We start from the raw sequence: 22,620 nt of genomic DNA on the forward strand, positions 1-22,620 counted from the left end.
CAGAATGCAGGAGTGTTTCTACACTGATGCATTGCTACTTTTATTGAAGTAAAAGACCTGAGTACATCTGCCACTGCTGTTATAGCTGGCCGTTATTCCTCCATTATTCCATATGATATTGTTGGACTCACTGTTGCAGAGATCTTGGAACGTAAAAATAAGTCTGAAAAACAAGCAGTCAGACAATCATGCAAGCCCCAAAATAAATCACTTAATTACTTAATCTGGCTAAACTGTTCTGGCCCAACATATGCCTGGTTCCTTGGCCCGTGTCTGGCCCATATACTTTCACATCCGGGCAGTGTCTGGCTGTTATCCTGTGCACCAGAATTGGTCAAGATGTGAAAGTAGCATCTTACAGTCATGCTGTATTTGGGCCAGACTCGGGCTGTGGAACCGGGCGTATCCTGGGTCAGAGGGATTCATTTTGATATCTAGGTTGCCTTGTTTACAAGTCCGTCTGATGTCTTATAGTAGTCTGATCACTCACCACTTTGATGATGAGTGATGTGTAGAAATGATCGCTAAAAAAAAAAATAATAATAAAAACAGAAATAATTTGAAAACACCCTTTAAATGTTTTAAATTAGCTCTTTAAAAAAAAAAACATGTATGAAAATTTAACAGGACTTCTGATGGGCAGCAACAAATACATCACAGCAAGATACACCAGATATAAATAGAGCAAGTGGTTCATTATTTAAACACAAAACATCTGACAGCTGCATGAAAAGTATAAAAACTGCATTTAAAAAATGAAAACATGTACACATAGTCTGCAAAAAACAGCAGCATTAGAGATAAAAGAAACATGACTTAAATAATACACTTACAATTTCAATGTACGTAATTAGAGTGAAATGTAAATAGAGTGGATGCTGTGTCATGTTATTCAAGATAATCACATATTACAGTCAACATCAACGTCATGATGTATGCTTTCCTCAATGCCTGCTTGCTCCTCAAATGGATTACCTCCTAAATTATCCCTCTTCACAGACTCACTTGAAAATGTATGAGAACGTCATTCATTTGGCTTCACATAAATATTTCACACTGGTTAGTCACTGAGGCATAGCTCTGACTATAAATCAAAACTTGTGTATGTGTATTTGCTCTATATGTATGTATTGCGTGTGTGTTTTGTGAGCGGGCTTTTAAAACGGAATATTAAAACATTAAAGTTGACAGAATGACAGAGTGTACTGCGCAGGGTGTTGTGGATAATTGAAATGCCAAAACCTCAAGATGGCTGCTTCATTTTAACATGAATTTACAGCTTCCATCACAAGCCATTAATGCTGAAAATATTTTATGAGGAAGCTGCGAGGGAATTTATTTATCTGAGTGAATAAACCAGTCATCTGGAAGTTGACAGAAACAAGGTCTCACTGCCTTTCGACACACGTCGATAGAAAAAAAAAAAAAGGCAGCAATGGGCAGCACGGATTAATTTCACCTGTGCCATTACAGTCTCTAATTCTTCTGCACCAAATACTTTCTCCTAGGGATAGAAAGTGGTCTTGACAAAAATACTTGTAAGGTTATTTTTCAAGAGAGTGCACTGGGTGTAAAAAGTGAAAAATATAATATACTGTGGGTTATTTAAAAATTATAAATGCATAAGAAAATGCTTAAGGTAAATACATACTGTAGATCTGTGTTTGATAAATTTCATAATTTGAGAACACCCAAGCATTAAATCCATATGTGATTGTTGAACACCTCACTCCAAGAACAAGGACATTGATGTGCTGCTGTAACAGCCTCCATTCGTTTGAGAAGGATTTCCACAAGTTTTTAGAACCAGGCTGCAGGATTACAGACAGCTTCCCAAACCATCATCCTAACGACTGTCAAAGGGGCAAAGGTCATCACATACAACAGCTCCAGGGACAATCCAGAGACACTGGACAAAACACTGAATGAAAACTGAAACCAGAGCAACAAACTGAAACCATGAAAGGGTTCAAATTCAGCAACCAGGACGGCTGGAGAACGGCCGAGGAGGCCATTTCATCCGTAAATTGGAGAGTGACAGCTGTTTTGATCTCAACCCAATCTACACCCAGTAGTTATCACAAGGCCAAATCTCCATGATAATGAAGCAAACTCAGTCCACTGATAAGGACCGTGATTTAGTTAAAAGTGAAAAGCCTATATTCTGTTTCCCAGTTGACCACTTGTCATTAGGTTTGGGTGATATCCTCAATTTAATATCTCGATACAGTCCAGCCCAAATATCGCGATATACAATATTATCGAATATCGGCCCAAGCCAAGAGTTGTCATTATTATCAATCTTTCCATGAAAGCAAATAAACTTACATCCCTAAATGTCAAAGTATTCCCTCAAAGTTATTTTGTCAAACATTACAAAGGTGTTGGATGGGGATTTGGTCAGGGCTCTGTGTGGGCTTTCTACTCTTTTTCCATATTATTCTTTACGGACCAAGCTTTGTGCAAAGGGGCCATGTCATGTTGGAAGCATATTTTTACTCTAGAGTTTACATTGTCTAAATGTTACAGTAGAAAAAAAAGTGTTATTTTAGTCATATAGTGTAATATTGATATTGTAGGCTGTACCAATCCATCCATGTTCTTCTGTTTATCCAGGGTCGGGTGGCGACGGCAGGAGGCTAAGCAGGGTATTCCAGACATCCCTCGCTCCAGCAACGTTTTGCAGCTCTTCCTCGGGGATCCTGAGGCGTTGCCAGGCCAGGTTTGATATGTTATCCCTCCAGTGGGTTCTGGGTCTACCCCGGGGTCTGCTCCCAGTTGGACATGCCCGGAGAACCTAAGGCGCCCTGGAGGCATCCTAATCAGATGCCCGAAGCACCTCAACTGGATCCTCACCCTATCTCTACAGCTGAGCCCAGAAACCTCTCGGAGGAAATCTACTTTTGTAGGCTGTAGCACCAACATTTTCCTCGACTGAAACTGAGGAGGAAAACTGTGATGAACAGCCCCAGACCACAGAAGTTTGTGATCAGGGAATCTACATTCTTTCGGCCATAGTTTGTCAGAGTCATGACCCTCTATCTCTGTCTTTGTGTGTATCTCCCTGACGTATGTCTGGGACACATAAACATAAAAGAGTGTCTCTAATCCACAAAGAGAATTAAATTGTTTTGCGGTGGCATGGAGAGATTCACCCACATTCTGTTTGTGTTTATGAAGAAAGACAGACAGAAAAAGGTGAAGAAAATAGACGAGGAAATAATCAAAGAGACAAAGCAGGCAACGCAGAAGGAAAAGCAATGTGACAGAGGACAGCAGAGTCACACACAGAGTGCTGGTGTTCATTCCTGAACGATATCCGACTGCCATCCCAGCAAATTTTATTTCATTTTTCTCAGGGAACACAACAGACCTGCTCTTATCACTTATATGAGTTATATAATCTCTGCAGAGCACCGTGTGAAAAAAAAAAATGCTGTCGTGGGAAAGAGGATGGTAGAAATGAATGCCCACAGGGGGAAGTCATCTCTTCAGTCTATTACAAGTCATCTTGTTCCAGTGGTCAAATAGGATTCCCCTTTACTTGAAAGAACATAATAAGAATTTCAATTTAAGATAGGCTGTGAACAGGTTGGGTTTTTTTAGACGGAGCAGAGCAGCCAACAGGACTTAAAAATGGTATTTAATCAAGTCAGTCAAGATTACAGCTCCAGATCCGTGTCCCTTGGCTTCATTAACCAAACTAAAGTGCAAGTTTGTCAGTTATTTTGTGTAAAAAAAAAAAAAATGTGTAAAAACCCCATTTACACACTAACACAGTGGTTTATAAACGGTTTTATACCATGGCACCCCTTCAGTGGGATTTTTACACCATGGACCTTTTATGAGAATTGTTTCAGTGCACTGATTAAACAGATAACTTGACATTAACAATGAATACATGACATATAAATACATAAACTAAAACCAGTATTCAGTGAAATAATAGAGGCGTATTTTCAGTGTTTCAGAAAAAGTGATGTTTCTGTGGAGATGTGCAAGTACAGAGTGTACTGAACTAAACAAAATAAACAGTAGTTAAACATTAAGTACTCAATGTTTGAATGTATTTTTATCATGTTGATCAAAGGTAGAATTAGTATTTTACTTTCATGCACAGATCAGACATTATGCGTTGATTCTTTAGCTTACTTTAGATGTTTTGAGAACGTAACATAAAATGTAGTTAATGTCAGTGTTGCCTCTTTTTTAAGATGATAAAACATAAATACATGCTTAAAGAAAAATGTGCAGCACCGTCTTAGGGAACAACTGCACCAACACACAGGAAATAAAGGGTTAGACAATGATGGCCAGTTGTTTCTCTCTGAGCTGGAGAAGTCACACCAAACTTGTGGGTGTGATACGATCTCCATGACAACGGCCCATCTTCGCCCGATGAGCCGTTGTGACATTACAAGCATCCTCTGACATTTTACAGTTTGGGCAAAAGGTCGCGAGTCCCGGGCTAAAGAAGAAAAAGTGGAAGAAGTAGAGAGAGAGCAGGAGGAGGGGGTCAGAGGTTATTGATTGACCCTAATATGTTGGTAAGTTCTTTTACATGCTCCTCCTCTGCGCACGCACACACACACACGCGCGCACACACAAACATGCTGCCAGTGAGTGGTGGTGACATGAAAAATCAATTTGCACTGCAGATGCATTGGGTGTGCTGCACGGAGATACACTCACCTCACAGCTCTCTGTGAGTCTCAGACTGACTTGTAAGGTTAAGCTATAAAGAAGGTAAAGATGTTATCTAAAGTGACCCATGTAGAGCAACTCAAAGCTGACAGCTGTTTTATGGGGAAACATAAGTTTGGTGTATTGGTAGAGTTTCCCTTGTCTTATTTCCTGTCTCCTCTTCCGTGGTTTGTTCTTTGTATAATGTGTATAATTTGTTTTTATTTCTCTGGGGAAGATACAGATAAGCAAAGCAACAGATCTGATGTGTACAGGAAGTTGAGCTAAAGCTAATTCAGATCAGTCCTTGGGCTTTTGAACCTATTAAAAGAGCCAAATAAATGAGTTGTTAAAACAGACGAAGACAGATAAAACTCTATGTATATGAATCTGGGGAGAACCTCTATGTGTCTATGTGTGTATGTATTGTTCAAGGGTCACTTTACACAAATTACATACAAACTTATTTTCTTTCACACCAGGATTAGATGATTCATCTAATGTGTAAAGGCATAAATTGCACCTATATCCCAATAACAAAAGGTGTAAGAACATTTTTTTAATGCATCAATGCATTTACATTTTTTTCTTTTATGCTGGGTCACTATTTGTTTATTTATCTGAATTAATTTCAGTATAAACTGTTAAAATCTGAGACGTCTGCACCGGACCTTGGTTGAACCAGTTGTACTGAACATCACTGAGAGTAAAATCAGGTTGGTGAGAGATTCATATTGTCATGTGGTGAATGGAATCACACTTGCGGTGGCCAAAACACTAAAACATTTACATTCAATTAAATGGTAAGCAACGTGGATACAACTGGGGTGAGTGGGAAAACAGTTTTTGTTTTGTTTTTTTAATTGGGTGAATTTACTTTTTAATATCACAGAGCTGATTGTTGAGGAGGAGGAGCTGTAAATATTAAGTATTACTGACTTTATATGACTATTCACTTTATCATTCTTTGTTTCTCACTGCTACATTGTAGCAGTGTTGCAGCCGCGTCGCTGCTGTCTCCAGAGTGCGTGACAGGATGTCATTATGTTGTCTTTTTGGCTCTTTCTGCCTGTATCTATAGCTACTTGAGTTTGGAAAAGTAATGGCTGATAACGCCATAAAGTCTTAACAGTGCCATTACTGTCAGCACAGAGTCTTCATTTGAAACATTTATTTACTCTGATATGCAACAGCCGGCTGAGGAAATGAATGGAGGTTGAACAGAGTAGCTGCACACCAGCGCTCATTGTTTCAGTGGCATTTGTTCCACGTCTAAGTTTGAACTGAACTCACCAGCTAATGGCCTCACACTGACGGCATCAAAATGCAAATACATGGCGAGAAAAGACAAGCAAAGTGTCATACAGTTTAACTGATCTTTCCAAAGTCAAGAATAAAACCGTCAAACTGAACTTTTAAAGTAACACGCACAAGAAGTCGTAAAAACAATAATAGAAAGTTTGACAGCTGAGCCAACTCCACCTGCCGATGATGCTGTTTCCAAGCTGAAACTCTTTCAAGACTGAACCACTTATTCCATCAAATTCCAATATGCTGGAGCTTTAGGATGCAAATAGCTGTTTTTTATTTTCCTCCAGAATGACGTGTCATGACATCATTTGTCTGTGCCTTCAAGAACAAATGCTGCAAAATGTTGCAAAAATAAAATCTAACACTGGTCTCACGTTGCTTTGGTTAAAGTTTGACTAGGTCTAAACTTGGTTCGAGAGATGATACTAGTTATGGTTAAAATTATTAAGGGACTTAACACTTAAAGTTAAAGTAATAGCTATTTGGTTATGGTAAGGGAATGATACGTCATAATAAAAGTAAGTTACAAGAAACTACTGCTGACTTGGAAACAAACAGCAATCTCATGCGTTAAAGTCCATCTTTTTTTGTCTACCTCATCCTCTCTGGACATTGTTGCTCCTTAACGTCGCACCATTTCAGGCTTCGCTCCCGACAATAAGTCATGAAACCTACAGCCACTTGTTACTTTTTGGCATTTGATGAAACGACAATGTTCATTAAAAGGATAACATGCCTACAGTCAGCTGTCTTTTTGTAAACATCTCCACTGCAGATCCTGAAAGGTGTAGCACAGTAGATTTTCAAGATGGACGACGGCTGTGGTGGATGGACGGGTCAAACACAGGACAGGAATATGACACAGGAGAGCGGTGTTCAAATTCCCATGTGAAACCGGAAGTTTATGTTGTTTCTGTTATCCATGACCGTTCGACAAAGTTAACCATGTTGTTATCATTGTAACCATGACAACGAACATCTTCTTATGTTGAGGAAGTAATTATTTTAACCCAAATCACCGTCTTTGACAAAATCTAACCAAGCAGCTTCTGTGCCTAAACCTAACCAAGCCATGACCGTCATCATAGTAACCATGGTGCCAATCGGTACGCCGCTCTCGGTAGAGTGTTTGTTATGGTAACCATGACAACTGAGGCACAGTACGTATGCCACTGTAGGGACGCTGTGTCAGGAGACACTCCTATGGGTCGTATCAGAGGGATTAAAAAAAAAAAAGGACTTGTATGGTTGTTCAGGTTGGAGGACTGAATAAATGTGCTCCTGTTTGATTGAAGGCCCCAGGCCCACCCACAGCTACACCACCGCTGTGTATGAGAAAGCATAGCTGTGCTTTATCTGATGTCATTGTCAGCTTATGTCAAAGCACCGATGAAGGTCCACTGAATGAAAACTAAGACTGCAGGGCTGGACTCTAGATCTTTATCCCAGTAAATCTAATCTTCCCGCCCATGACGCGCTCTCCCACTCATGAACTCATCTATACAGACGTTGGTTTGTGAAGGTTTTTTCTAATTTTCATTTGGAATTGATTTCAAATTGATTCCACCATGAAGAAAGCAGCTACTCGTCCAACCATGTGTCACTTCGTGCACTTCTCTAGACGCGGCTTTTAGTTGTTCTGGTGGATAGTTATGATTCTCATATGGAGGATAATTACAGCAGCGCGGCCTCTCTTTGTGTTTTGCACGGCACCAGATGGCCAGAAAATGTGGACTGTTTGAAAATTGCATTGCAGCCTCAAATTCCGAGCTGGAGCATCTGAACAGCACAGGACTAGATTATAGCAGCTAGTGGCGCAGCTGGCTTTCTGTGTGTGTGTGTGTGTGTGTGTGTGTGTGTGTGTGTGTGTGTTACATTATGAGCTAGCTCAAGTCATTAGATGAAACAAACAATCACAAGCCAGGACAGAGCCATTGATTTTATATTTTTGTGTGTGTGTTGGAGTGTGTTGGGACGGGGCGGGGGATGGGGCGGGGGGATCGTCATGCGCTCCAAGCCGACGATGTGACTCAGTCAACATCGTTAGCATTTAGATGACAACTCCTCCACATGGCATACTGAACAAAGATTTAGACAGAGTCAAATCATTTTTCTCTCACTCAGGAATCACTTCTCGGGCCGCTGATCATCTCTGAGAACCATTCCAACTTTTTGTTTCACCTCACTCTCTTTGTAGTAAGACGTGAAACTTCTGTGCTTGTTGTTTATCTAGTATTAAATTCCAGTTTGGCGCCATGTGTTTTTTGTTAAAATCCTGAATGAGTACATCTTTAAAATTAATTAAGCATTGTAAAATTGTTCAACAATGAACTTTGAAGAAAGGAACCCAGATGAACTGCTCTGGGTTGTAACTTCCTCATCTAATGAAGCTTAGCAGAAGTTTAATCAGGAAGACGACGGTATTTCAATCCGGTTTCATTCTGAGTGAACAATAAACAAGAGAAGAAAAGTGAGGGCTATAAGAGGCTTTGGTGATTAGACCCCATCGTGATCTCATCATATTTGAAAAGGGGGGAGAGGCCGCTGGGATCTAGACACTGGTGGTGCTGGTGGTGGTGATGGGAAGAAAAGAAAGCTAGAGTTTAAGCTGGCTGTCCTTCACTCCTCCACCATCATAGTCCAGACTCCATAGTGAGGACATTCCCATATGGCTCATGGTCGAACACCCTGGAGTCTAATTGCAAAAACACATTTCAGCTTTTAGCCTATCATATCAAACAGGTCCATCTCTTAAGCCCTTTAAACCCTCATTTTAGTCTGTTATAGCTAAAGTTCTGTTGATTTCACATTGGAGAAACTGGAACCTATGATTCATTATTTGATGCTCACTGAAATTATTTTAATATCAAATTTGTTATTACTTTTCTGTTGTTTTAATAGGTTTTAGTTTAAATGCAATGTATTGCCTGTTGCATGAGGTTAATGAACTTGGTGTGACAGCAGCCAAACTACTTCCAACAGAGATCAACCTGGAGTACCACTGAGACTCAAAATGAGGCTCTAGCCACCGTGATGTGTATCAGGAAAGGCCAGACCAGAGTCCTAGTGAACAGGGGCTGGAGGGGGTTTCAATCTTCCGCCAAGGGCATCAGAACGAGCGCCTAGTAGAAGACTAAGACCTCCACGCACATTAACTTTCATCCTGGGAAATCAGATTGTAATTGGATAGACCCAAATCACATCAAAGCAAGGTGTTAAGCCACAAAGACCCGCTGAAGATCCAATCACCCGGACCACCTCTGGAGGTGATTAGACACACATCAGGCAGAAGGACGAAGCACGAACAGAAATAATCAAAGAGTAAAGCAGATGAAGTAGTCGTTTTACCTCCCTCAACTTTTATTGTTTCAGGTTGATTTTCTCTCTAAATGTTGTCCTCTTACTGACCAGCCACCGTAGTCCAGATGAGACAAGGTCTGAGTTGATAAAAATATTGATATTCTCATTTGAGTCGCCTGAAGTTATTATAAAGAGCAATATAAATCATATATCATAATACATTAGAGCAGTACAGCAGCAATTAGTGGTGTGAGTGTTGACAGCTACAGTCAGTCTACAATACCTTACTGATAAAGGTTACTGTGGCTGTATGCAGCCTGAAACAAATCCCTGCAGACAGTACTCAGGGCTGAAAAAAGTGTTTTCAACTTCTCTGTATGTTTCTTAAATCTGTATCCTAATTGTTTAGGCATACTGTATGTAGTAATGTAGCAAACAAGAAGGGATCGGGTTTCTATCAGAGAAACTTCATAAAATTTTAAGTATGATTAGTGCATTAATAGAGGCCCACAAGTAGAACCACATTAAACATAGAAATCAGCAGCCTGAATAACAAAATAGATAAAGGAGAAAGGCTGAGGTGAAATTAAGCAAAACAGCACATTTATTGAATAATCCAATCCTAAAAGAGAAACCTATGTAATGTAATCCAGTAAAGTCAAGCATAGGACATAATCTGAATACAAAATCATTTGATCACTATCTCATCTGAAGAGCAGGTACAGGAGAGGAGATGGACTTCAGCGCTGCCAAACTGTCCCTTAAGCTTCCAGATTGATGGTGGAAATGAGGAAGTGAAGCGATGGGCTGAGACTGGAAACAGATGAAAGTTGGCGCTCTCTCCAATGCCCTGTGAGCACCAACAGGACCTTTGCAGATTTATCATCTCCTAATCATCCATGAAGTCATCAACACCAGCCAATCCTTCAGAGTTATCACAGTACAGGTAAATCAGAGTAAAACTTCTGTTGGTGTGCAGAGCAGACTGGTAGAGATCTGGTGGTGTTGTGGCAAATGTTGGACTGTGCACTTCTACAATACAAAGTTATGTTCAAAGATTTATGCTGCATCTTTACAGCTGGAGATTAGAAACCTCAAGCATTGTTTTTCAAGAGCTCAAATAAATCCAGAACCTTTATTGGCTTACTGGTTTGATTTATTGGTTTACAACTCTTTGGACCACAAGCATCTCAGACCAAAACAAATGCTTTTTCGGCCACACCTGCAGCCTCTGTTTGTTGCATCATAGCAAAATCATAACATTGGTAAAAGCAAGTTAGCTAGTTAGCTTGCCTACTGTAGCCTGTCTTTTTTTTCTACCTTTATGTAGCCAGGCAAGACATTAAGAACAATTTACAATGGTGGCTTGGCAAGAGCCTCATGAGGAAAAGGAGGTAGGGACTAAAAGGGTATAAAGTTAAAAGACAGCAACACACAGAACAAATATTACATAAAAGACAGACAGTCTAAAGTTACGCATGGGTAAGTGGCTAACAGACGACAACATCAGGTAAATGTAGCATACACATGCAGCAAGACAAGCATGCAAGATAAAAACAGTATATAGGAGGCAAAGCGGTAATAGCTAAACAATCAAGCAGAGCAACAAACAACAAACCAACAATCTTGGTAAAACCAGTCCAGTGTTGGCTCCACGGTCAGAGTGGGAAAGAAATTCAGCCTTGGACTCGTCCACTTGGACCAGCTGTACAAATGACACTGATTGGTAAAAAACGTTTTGATGGTTGTTGGAGGCTTTTATAGATGAATACGTGATTTCACATGCACTCACATGCGCATGCTGGCAGACCAGATACCTAGACAACGAACCATTACGCTTTCCATAGAAAATAGTTATTTTTCGCCATACGATTGTTTAAAATCTCTTTTACAGAACCTTTAAAGATCCTGTTTTGGCACCGGAGCAGCATATATACATAAAACTACACCAGCAACAAGGTTTACAGCTACATTTTACAGGCTCTTGAGAAGAAAATCAAGACCAGACTGTTAGACAATCAGTGGCATTGAGATCAAGCCAGACCTATAATTACTGACTGCATAACATTTGTAAATTCTGCCCCGGGTTTGCATCTAACAGCTGGTTAGAGCAGCTTATATAGACCTAAAATATGCGAAGAGTATCTCATGAAAGTTTACAGAAATGATCATAATTTGGGCTGTTAGCTGCAGATTGTAAGGTTGCTGCAGATGTCAGATTCAATCAATATATACTTTTTTCAGGTATTAGCTTTTTCTTTTTTTAATATTCAGTCTACATCATAGATGCAAGACTGTTCCATCGCTGTTGCACCATGGAGTAAAACTGCTCTGCCAAAACTTGTACATAAATGACTCTGTCATCATGCAGCTTTAAAGCATCACAGGCTGACTGGATTAATGAATATTAATGTGTTTGCTGATCTCACCTTAAATGATTTGTCAGACAGGCACATTTTGCCAGCATGTGAAAGTACAGCTTTAGAAATAAGAAAACTTCTGCAGTTACTGAGAGGTTAGTCTTTTGATTAAATGGGAGATCACTTAATGATTCTGTGGCAACCCTCTCCACCTGTGTACCTGTTGCTTCCTGTGAGTGGCTGCTTCCTTTTACAGGTATTAGAGGTGGGTGTGGCAAAGGGTTGTCAGTACCTGGGCTCATCAGCAGACCTGGCACACCTGCGCCCTCTGTGCTAGTGCCACGATGGTTTGTGTTACTTTGAAAGGATTTTACAGCAGTATAAAAAATATTGTGGGTTGGTTTTGATTTCCGATGTCTCAGAAACATGAACCAGCACCAGAAGAAGAGCTTCACTTTGGTACATCTTTACAATAAAATTACAATTTTACCCAAAATTCAGTTCTTCTTCTAGTTGTCTGGACCACATCCATACTGAGGCCTGCATTGTCTGATCACAAGCTGTAATTAGGAAACCACTGCAATCGGTTAACACAAGCAGTTGAGAGGTTTAGATCATTCTCTGAAAATTAAACTGGAGCTACAGTTACTTGTGTGGGCTGTAAAAATTAGCCACAAGATGGTGCTGTTTGATGCATGATGTGCCTGTGTGTGTGTGTGTGTGTGTGTGTGTGTGTTTGTGTATGTTTGTAAACTCCCTCTGTAATTTATGAGATAATGACATCTGCTTAAATCATGGTCAGATTAATTTTATTCAGTCACTGGCATCTATGCAAATAACAGCAACATGAATGGGAGAGAGTGCAGGGGAGATGGGAAGATCAGTGGTCCTCACGGTCAAAGTTAATTTACTGGACCAAATATTCGAATCATTAAGAGATTTAATGAGCTGAGACTTAATTAAAAGTGCATAGGTTTCAAAAGAGTCAGTTCACTAAACCCTGAGCTGTGACAAATCCCTTTAACATCATTTGCCAACAAATCATCATAACCTTAAGGGGACCATGGGCTCAGCAAATGTCACAAATTACATGATGATCACCAGACTCTGCAGTCCCCAAAGTGCAGCTTAATTCCGTTTTATAAACTGTGGAAAATAAAACGCCAAACTCCATCAGAAATCTTCTTCATTATAGGCAAAATAACTTGGCTGATAAAACAACTGTTCGCACATTTAGATTTAAAATGTACATCCATTCACTACACGTGATGCACCAAGCAGCACTTCATGAGAATAAAACAGGAGATTTGTTAACTTTGGTGGGAAGAAGTTCAAATCATCAGGAAACAAATAGCCTATATGTTGCAGATGGATCCTAAAAGGCCTGACGTGTTAGTAAATCAATGCAACTTATGCAACTTATTTAAGCGCACAGGAACCCTAAATTTGCAGATTTCTGAATGGAGTTAGGTTTGCAAATTGAAAACAGCCACGACACAAAGCCAATTTAAATATCTTTAATGCTACTGTAGGACTTCTCCTCTCAGCGATCAAAGAAATCTCTTGGTACTTTTCTTGTCTTTCTACTCTCCATTAAACCCACACGAAACAAAGCCACAAATGCAAAACTGAGAGATGCTGAATTATGGCGACCTCCCATATCATCAGAGCCAACTGACGCCCCATGCATGCTCCGATCCCCCCCGAGTCTGCCAGCCTGCTGCTGTCTGGCTTATCAGCGCTGCTGCTGCTGATGCTGTTGGATGCTGCACGGTGGCGCAGCCCAGATCCAACTGAGGATTTGAGGATGGAAACGTGAAGACAACGGGTCTGTTGGAAGCCAGCAATTGGGGTGGAATAACCCAGAAGAGCCCCAGTACGCACTCATGATGTTTATTTGATCCATTAGTTTAACCCTATTGAGAAAAAGCGCCGCTGCCTGCCACTCAGCGGACCGTGAAGTCGCTTTGCAATAGGATTTTACTGATGCGCGTCTCTTCGGATCAGGTGCGCCGGCATTTCCCTAACTTACCTGCGGTGATGATTTCTGCTTATTTCTCAGTGTGAGCCGCAGCGCACAGGTGGGAGAGGATTTAAATCCCAAACTTTGGATTCTCTTTTCTGGATTTTTTTTTTTCCTTCATTTTTTTTTTAAAGGAGATGGCAGTTGCAGATTGGAGATGTACACGCCTTGTTTAACACATCAGTTAATTCTGGATGGATGCTGTCAATGTTACCGCGGCTGTTCTGGCAGATGAGTGTGTGTCTAAATTCACACCGTGGATACCTGCCGTGCTGACGGATCGCTGCGCGTTCGCCCGCTCGGAGTCTCGCTCACGTGAAAATCACTCCTCGGTCCTTTCCCGGGGAAAGTTTGTGACTGGGACACGGCGGAGGATGAAGGCAGCGCACCTTGTTCGGCTTCCCCGCGGACTCTGCGCTCACTGAATGCGCCCCCATCCCCCCCCCTCCTTTTCCCCCTGTAAAAGTGGTTTGAATAGATTTTGATCATTTGTGGATGGGTTTGTGATTCAGTGTTTGGAGGATTAACTGGAGAATGTGTATCCAAAGTGTGGATTCGTGCTCTGGCCGGAGGGGAGAGCGGCGGACACCCCAGTCCCTTCCTGGGACGACAGGTGTTCCGTGTAAACAGGTAGGTTTAGACTCTGATGAAAGCTCTCCAATCATGGATTCGTGACACCGTGAAAACAATAGAGAGATGATCACATTTGAATAATCTTAATGGTATTTGCAAGAGCGACGATTAGGCTACAAAAAGGCAAAAAAAAAAAGTGCCCACGTGTCGGTTTCCCATGTGCTCCAAACTGGGACAGAAAACCTGCGGTTTAGTGCTGCATAGCTTATCGAACAGGATCTAAGGTCTTTCTCTCATAAATCTCCCGCTGACACTCTTTCATTCTCAAAACACTTTTATCCGGTTAACCCCGGGGAACTGTGAGCGGTTTGAAAAAGAAAGTTCCTACTTTGGAGAAACAAAGTGCTGCACAGCCCATGCAGAATTTGCAAACTTAAAAATTGTGATTTGAGAAGTGTCTCCAGTCATGTTGTATTTGATGCATATCTGTGCTAAAAGGAAAAAACAAAAATGTTTAATTGCCAAATTTGTAAATGATGCACGTCGTTAAAAGGTGAATTTATAGGAGAGTTTCGTCTCCTCACTCTGGCAACGACTGATGACGTAGTGAAGGAATACCATCACATTTGAAGGTTTAAGCGACGATCAAGTAAGAACAAGTCTTTTGTTACAGATGACAGAGTGAAACCTGAAGTTGAGGCTTAACTAAATGCACGTGGAGTCTTTTAATGCGTTTATCTGTCTGTTGTCAGGTGACAAAAAGGTGATCAGATGTGACATCCCATAATGGCATTAGAGGAGCCATAAATGTATCATCTTTATAATACAATGATAGCTTTAACTTTATGGTGTGTCAATAAGTAAAGTTTCACTTCAAAGTGCTTGCCATAAATGCCGTAAATGTTTTATTTCTTGTTCTTGTAGTGACTCCAGATCCCAAAATGCCGAGCTGTGGATAGAGAGGCTGCCCTGTGGGTCAAGCTGACCTGTGTCTACCTCCCTGCACCCCCCTCTCCTCATTTCCTACTTCCTCATCCTCCTTTTTTCCTCTTTTCCTTTTCTCCTTTTTATTAATATTCCCCCTCTTCAACCCTTTATCCTCCACCTTACTGCTTTTCTCCACCTCTTACCTCCCCCCCCTTTTTTTTTTACCACCCATCGCTGTCTGCTCCTCACCCTCTCCTGCCTCACCTTCTCGTCTTGTTGTCGTTTCCTTCCCTCCTATCCTCTCTCCTTCGCTCATTCTCTTCGCCTGTCCCCTGAACCCACCACCTCCTCCTCTCCCTCCCCCCCACAGCACACATGCAGGCCAAGAAGCGGTACCTGCTCGTGTCTGTGGGGGCCGGTCTTCTCTTCCTCGTCTACCTGTGGGGTCTGCAAATCGGGGAGTTCCAGCAGCAGCCGTACCAATATCGCCAGTTACCCCAGTACCCCCAGTATCACCAGTACCATCAGCAGGAGTACCAGTACTTCCACCAGAATCAGGACGTGTACCAGCCCCAGCCCCAGCCGCTGCCCCAGAGAAGTCCGTCCAGACCGCCCAGGCACTGGCCCGAGTTGACTGAGCTGCTGGAGCCGTACCTGGAGGGGGGAGAGCAGGAGGTAGACTGCACCGATGTAAAGGGAGAGAAGCAGTGGAGAACCTTGTCACCTGCTTCATTAGCTCAACCAAAAAAAAAATGATGAGGAAACCTCAGTGGCTCACTTAAAACAGCAGGATATAAGAAAGCTCAATTACAAGTCAAAGTCCTTCATTCAAATCCACAGCAAAAATGTACTTCTCATCATTATAAAGTAGGTTCCTTACTTAATGTTATTTTAAATGATCAGAGGAGGACTATTCATTTTCATATTATACACTAGCTCAAGTAAATAAAACCTTCATAAAGCCCAGTTTAAAAAGTGGTTTTAAAGATGAATCATGTGTTGGTAGCTGGATTCAAAGCTTTAGGGCAGCGGTCACAAGATGATTCATTAGATGGTTAAAGAGACAGGTTATAACAGGGGAAAAAAACCTGCTGCCTTTCTGCTGTACAAATTGTGTTTATTTTTTCTGACTTTTCTCTGGTCTTTGCTTTTTATTTATTTTTCTTGTAAAATGAGAGTTTTACCTCTTCAGGCCTCTAAATATGAGAAAGAGGCATCTCTTGGTTGAAGCGTGCAGACACAGGTGGGCAGAGGTGTGTTTTATTCAGGTACCAGTTAGACAGTGACATGCGATCCAGGAAGCTCTGCGTGAGAGACGGATCCATGAGCTCCAAGGATTATGAGACACCAACACACACACACACACACACACACACACACACCATGAAAAAGTAATTTACAACTCTGAAAAGTTATCACAGCGGCGATCAGTTTTTCTGTTGATGCAAATAGAAATGAATAATACAAAATAATGCATCAGGAACATGTTCTTCCACACGTTTGATTGGGCGATGCAGCTTCTTGCCAGATTACATTGTGTTGCAGTGAAAGTTGAGACGGTTTCAACTCTCTTGAGAACAACCCTGTGTTTTGTTTTTGTTTTTTTGTTGTTGTTGCTGAAGCCCTTGTCAGCAGCCCCACTGTGCCTCAGTGAGTTTTCTCATGCAGTGCTGTCTGTTTTGTTGATAGTCAGTGCACAAAGACTGGGGACATGGGGGGGAGAGAGAGAGAGAGAGAGAGAGAGAGAGACAGACAGACAGACATGTGATGCAACAAAGGTCCCCCCGTCCAGGAGTTGAGCAATGGATGTTTGCAGTTAACTCGGTGCATCTTAGCCATTAGGCTACAAGGGCGCCCTGATGCAGCGCTGTCTGAACACAACCGCAGACATCCACAGGCCACGACACGGAGCCATGAGCTGAAATGACTTTGCTTTAAACGGTCCCAAGCCAAAGTGGGTTGAGTACCACTGTTTTTAGGGGATTCAAATGCAATCCACATTCACATACTCATCCAGAATGGTTATAGGAACTGCTGTAGCTCAGTGATGCAACACATCAGTGAAACCCCGGGTCAGTATTTACAGAGAAGCACTTTACCTACAAGCTGTGGCTAAAGTGAATTCAATAACTTGGGGTGAAAAAAAACCTCACCTTTTCAGAAATCCAGTCAGGTGTCATCAGTGGCCTCAGGAAAAGAAAGCAGGCGACTCATGCATTTATCTCTCGGATAAAGTTTTGAAATTGGTTTTAATGCTTTCATCTGTATCATATTGTAGGTATGGCTCATTTACTGATTTAAGCCTTGAAGATCATTGAGGTTTCCCTCAGTTGCAGTGATGTCGAGATACATAGAAATACACAGTTAGAAATTCACAAGAAGACAATACTCGCTTTGAAAACATAATCTTGAATTGAATTGTGTTAATAGATTTCATTTAGCTGTGGGTAGGTGGTGATAACGTGTGTGTGTGTGTGTGTGTTTACAGGAGGACACCCCTCAGCTCCACCACCAGCACACCTCCCCTCGTGAACGCCGGGCGATCCGCGACAACATCTACAAAAACAAGCGCTGCCGCATGGAAACCTGCTTTGACTTTGCTCGCTGTCAGTCGGGCTTCAGGGTTTACATCTACCCTCCCCAGAGAGGGGACGAGATCTCAGAGACCTACCAGAAGATCCTGTCATCCATCGAAGAGTCCCGCTTCCACACCACAGACCCTTCAAGGGCCTGTCTGTTCATTCTGGCAGTGGACACGCTGGACCGGGACCAGCTCTCCGCACAGTACGTCCAGAACGTGAGGTCCCGCATCCAGAGCCTGCCGACGTGGAGCGATGGCAGGAACCACCTCATCTTCAACCTGTACTCGGGCACCTGGCCGGACTACACAGAGGATCTGGGCTTCGAGGTGGGCCAGGCCATGCTGGCCAAGGCCAGCGCCGATGTGGTCAACTTCCGACCAAACTTTGATATTTCCATCCCTCTGTTCTCCAAGGATCACCCGCTGAAAGGAGGGGGGATAGGTTATCTGACACTCAATGACGCGCCGCCTTCCAGGAAGTACCTGCTGGTTTTCAAAGGGAAGCGCTACCTAACTGGCATCGGCTCAGAGACGAGGAACGCTCTATATCACATCCACAATGGGGAAGATATTATCCTGCTGACCACGTGTAAACACGGCAAAGACTGGGAGAAACACAAGGACTCTCGCTGTGACAGAGATAATGAAGAATACTCAAAGTAAGACACACTTTCTTTTTTCATCTCTTCACCTTCTTTTTTGCTGCTTATTATTTCTATCTGAAAAGATCATCGCACAGTTAACACGAGACATTTTTTTTATTTTCCCACTGGTGTGTTTGTCACTGCAGAGTTGCTTGTTACTGGGTTTCTGTTCTGCAAAATGGAGCGGAGGGCCGACACTCTTTAGCAGACACTGCGTTAGTTATCTCCTTATCAGGTCTGATTTGCTGTCGGTTATTTCGACTGCAGCGTGTTGGTGCATCATTATAGCTGTTCACAAGTGTGTGTTGTGTTTGTGTGCACAGTGTGTGTGTGTGTGTTACTGTTGTTTATCATTACAAATTTGGTTTATTGGCTCTCCTGCTTGAGAGCGTTGGGGAGTGTAGCTGCTGTGCGTGAAGCGCCTGGTCTTGTATTTGAGCGAAACAGGTTTGATGCTTTCATGTACATATCTCACAATTGTCAGGGGAGTTGAGCTTCACTGTTGCTGTGCTCCTGAGACAAAATGCTCCAAACATGCAGGGTGTGTGTTTGCGTTGTTGTTGTGTGTGTGTGTGTGTGTGTGTGTGTGTGTGTGTGAGAGAGAGAGAGAAAGAGAGGAGCAGGGGAGCAGAGAGGAGGAAAGTTTTGTCAGCTCAGCAGTTGGTTGATAGAAAAGTGATCTGAGTCGGGAAGAGTTCACCTTTTGAAAACAGTAGCGGGAGCTGACAGCTGAAAGAAGGGCAACCACTGCATGAGGAATGAAATGTGGAACAACATCCTCAACTTCTCTCACTTTTTCCTGGATGTGTTCCCCCCCGAGTGTCATCTGTTGCATATTTTAGGTTCAGAAATCGCAGAGGCCCAAAGGAAAAAAAAAAACAAAAAACCCACAGTGGATCCAGAAACCTGCTAAAGCTGCAGCTGAACCGAACACCTGAGGTTTTACACTGAGCATCTGCATACAGTGCAGTCTCTGCAAATATTAGGACAGTGACACATTTTTCATTTCTGCTGGCTCCCGTTCGAGCACATTATAAGTGAAGCGAAACAATGACTGTGAGGTTAAACTGCTGACTTTCAGCTTTAACAGTTTAACTGATGAGGGTGTTCTCATCCGTGGAGTGAACAGTGAAACACTTTTTTATTCTCAGTCCTCCAGTCTCAGGGCCGATGCAGCAGGACAAGGAACCCAAACGTACACAACGTAAAACGGTTGAATGTTGACTTCACTAACCTCAATCTGAGTCCCCCAAAAACAAGCCGGAAGTGACGGTGGCTACATGTGGGCCTGGCAGAGCATGGGGAAGATAACATGTTACCAAGAGCTGGAAACCAATCCAGGGGTTTCCCCCGAGAAACTGGTTGAAATATGAGGAAAATATGAGCCCAACTGATAAACTCATTTCAACTTGATCCAGATCTTTGATACGACGCGTGTCCAGTCCTTACAGATCCTCTGCTGATCCCTTGTAAAAGCTCTGGACTATAAAGAATACCACACACTGTCAATGACTTAACTGCTCTGTTTAATTGCTGCAGAGTCGGTGCGACTCATCATCACCACCTGCTGAGTGGAATCAGACAGATCCACACACACACACGTCATCTTGTCATCAAGGTTAATTAAGGTTGATTTTATATTTACTGTAATACTATAAGTGTAATAATTTCTTCTGACAGTAGCAGCGGTGCCCTTTGTTTCAGCTGTCTCTGCTGCAAATGATTTTCAACCAAGTTTGATACGAGTTTATTAAAAATTGATTTTAATGTGGTAAACTCATTTTGTTCTGGTTCCTCTTGGTTTGCGGGGCTGTGTGTAAAGAAGATGCGGATGTAAGATAAAAGACGGCACTTACACTCCGCAGTCGTCGTTTCATTTCAAACGTCGTGGAGTTAAAGCGGCCGCAGTAAAAACACGTATCGCTGTCCTCCTGCTGTGCAAACACAGAGTCACAGGTGCATCAGTTTCTATCTCTTTGCTGCACATGCTCATACCGAGACTTCAGGAGTTGCAGCTCACATGCAGAGAATACACTTCTCCACAATGCAGAGGAAAATAAATCTGTAAAATATTTATGCAATTTTACAGTAAGTGACAAAAAGGAAATGGTTTCTGCACGTTGTCTGCTGTGTGTTGTGGTGAGAGAGGTCTGTCGCTATTAAAGTGAGTCTGGTGACAGCAAATCAGATCATTATGGCGGGAACAACAACGTAAGGAAGCCTTTCTTTAACTGTATATTAACAGGATGTTGGAGTGCATGGGAATGATTTCATTCATAAATGCATTGGGTAAAACCTGGTGGTTTTCAGAGGCGGTGATAGCAGCTTTTGTAGAGAAGAAAAACAAATGGTTTTAGTCTCAGTTAGGTTACATAATTCCTGTAAAAGGTGTTATTTGTAGAACTGAAAAAAAAAGAAGCAAATCCACCAGTGTACACTGCCTGCTGCATAAAACAAAGGGTGAAAGGGCTTAAGAGGCTCCTTTACCAAATAAATAGTGCATTATTCCATTGTCTGTCTCAGTCTGGCATTGTCTGATATCCAATACTGAAATCAAAGAGCTTATTCTGGCGGTGGAACTGAGTTTAACTCTGAGCAGTGCTTTGATTTCTCATTCCTGTCTGCTCTCTCGTCCCCATTTGTCACTGAATAGAATCATTTTACTTAACGACTTGTTTCAAGGGACTTTGAAGGTTGCAAACCGCCTCACTTTTTAGAAAATCCTTTCTGGAGCTGATCAACTATTAAAAAAAAAAAAAATAACAGCAATTGTTTGATATCAGTGGTTAAACAGACGTTTGTGAAGAAGTGGAGAGACAAACAAGTCAGTGCTTCAAACAAACTGAGTGATGCTGGATTTTAGCAAAGGGTCTAACAACAAACATGATGATTGATTGTCTCCCGCTGGTGCTAGTTGTGGTTGGGAGAGGTGATTTGGTGACTTTAATGACTAATTTCCACAAAGCATTTGCACCGCACAATTTCATCTTGTGAGTCATTAAAGAAGCCCATGTTGAAATATGAGAACACACAACAGATATTCTTGAATAAACAGCTTATGTTTCTCATTTTAAGCTGCAGTTATTGAAAAAGAGTTGAAGAGACAAAAGACAAATTTTGGTGAAATGGTTGCTGGGACAACTTCACTCCCCCCAGTATAGATAGTCACCATCGGTGTTGGACAAAGCGCTGTAGTAATGTGATTACTTTCTTACAGTGAGTAATCCCAGTCTGGGGGGGGGGGGTTTCTGTCCGGCTGTCCCAGCATGTGTGAGCATGGAGCCGGGGCTGGAGGTGTGTGTAGAGGCTAAATGAGCAGATGTGTGATGCCCGGTAACTCTAGTTGTATGTCTATGTTAAGCTGTTGTATCTACATGTTGTGTAAATACAACAGTAATCCTGCTTTCAGGAATCAGCTGTTGTTCAGAGCCTCTCTCTGTGTGTGTGTGTGTGTGTGTGTGTGTGTGAACCCCACCCTGCTGTTCATGGGGAAAATATAGACTGACTACTTGTTAAACCATGATAGATAGATGGGGTAGATACTTTATTCATCCCCTTATTTATTATTAATAATATTAATAGTTAATTATAAATAATTAGCAATAATAATTAAATTATTATTATAATAAATAATGTCTTGTTTCGTGTTTCTACAGGTGTTAAATATTGAAAAATGGTACATGTTGGTGGAGAGGATTTGTGCAGAGTAACAAAAGTAATGTAACTAATTATTTTCCCTTTTACATAATTAGTGAAGTAAATTATTTAAATAACCACTTAGAGGTGTGTGTGCGTGTGTGTGTGTGTCACTATGGGTCTTGCAGGATAATCAGATACTAAACGAGGTGTTTTGACACAAAGCTCAAGAAGAAGATCCGTTCGTACGGATGTGTCAAGCCAAGTTCAAAAATAAGTCATTGTGTGATCTTCACTGTGTGTTGAATATCAATAGTGTGATAGAGAGTTTAACTCAGGCTGTTTGTTACTTTAGGGCAAAATGCCACCAGAATTCCCAAAGGTCACATGAAGATTTCTGATTGGAATCAGAGGGTCTGCAACTTTTTGTAATGACTATCACATTTGGTTTGAATGCTTGAAGCCAAACATCATCTGTGAGTAACTGGTCATTATACAGAAAAACAATCTGCTATCTGACTGAGGGAATCAGTTTCATGGCTAAACTTACACAGCTTCACAATCTTTTGAATCTGGAGGGTG

General features: G+C 41.8%; 1 protein-coding gene across 1 annotated transcript in view; it reads left to right on the forward strand.

Annotated features, from left to right (window-relative positions):
* Positions 1–15,184: 15,184 nt before the first annotated feature.
* LOC111672565 (exostosin-1) overlaps positions 15,185–22,620 on the forward strand; it is a 229,218-nt gene continuing 221,782 nt past the window's right edge. Inside the window, exons 1-2 of the mRNA XM_023430007.2 lie at positions 15,185–15,852; positions 17,666–18,417. Coding sequence (XP_023285775.1) covers positions 15,553–15,852; positions 17,666–18,417 — 1,052 coding nt within the window. The 5' untranslated portion in view covers positions 15,185–15,552. The remainder of the gene's footprint in view (positions 15,853–17,665; positions 18,418–22,620) is intronic.

Source organism: Seriola lalandi, unplaced genomic scaffold, assembly GCF_002814215.2.
Source record: "Seriola lalandi dorsalis isolate HSWRI2012SDOR001 ecotype SW California unplaced genomic scaffold, Sedor1 jcf7180002054901, whole genome shotgun sequence".
In the NCBI taxonomy this organism is placed as follows: domain Eukaryota; kingdom Metazoa; phylum Chordata; class Actinopteri; order Carangiformes; family Carangidae; genus Seriola; species Seriola lalandi.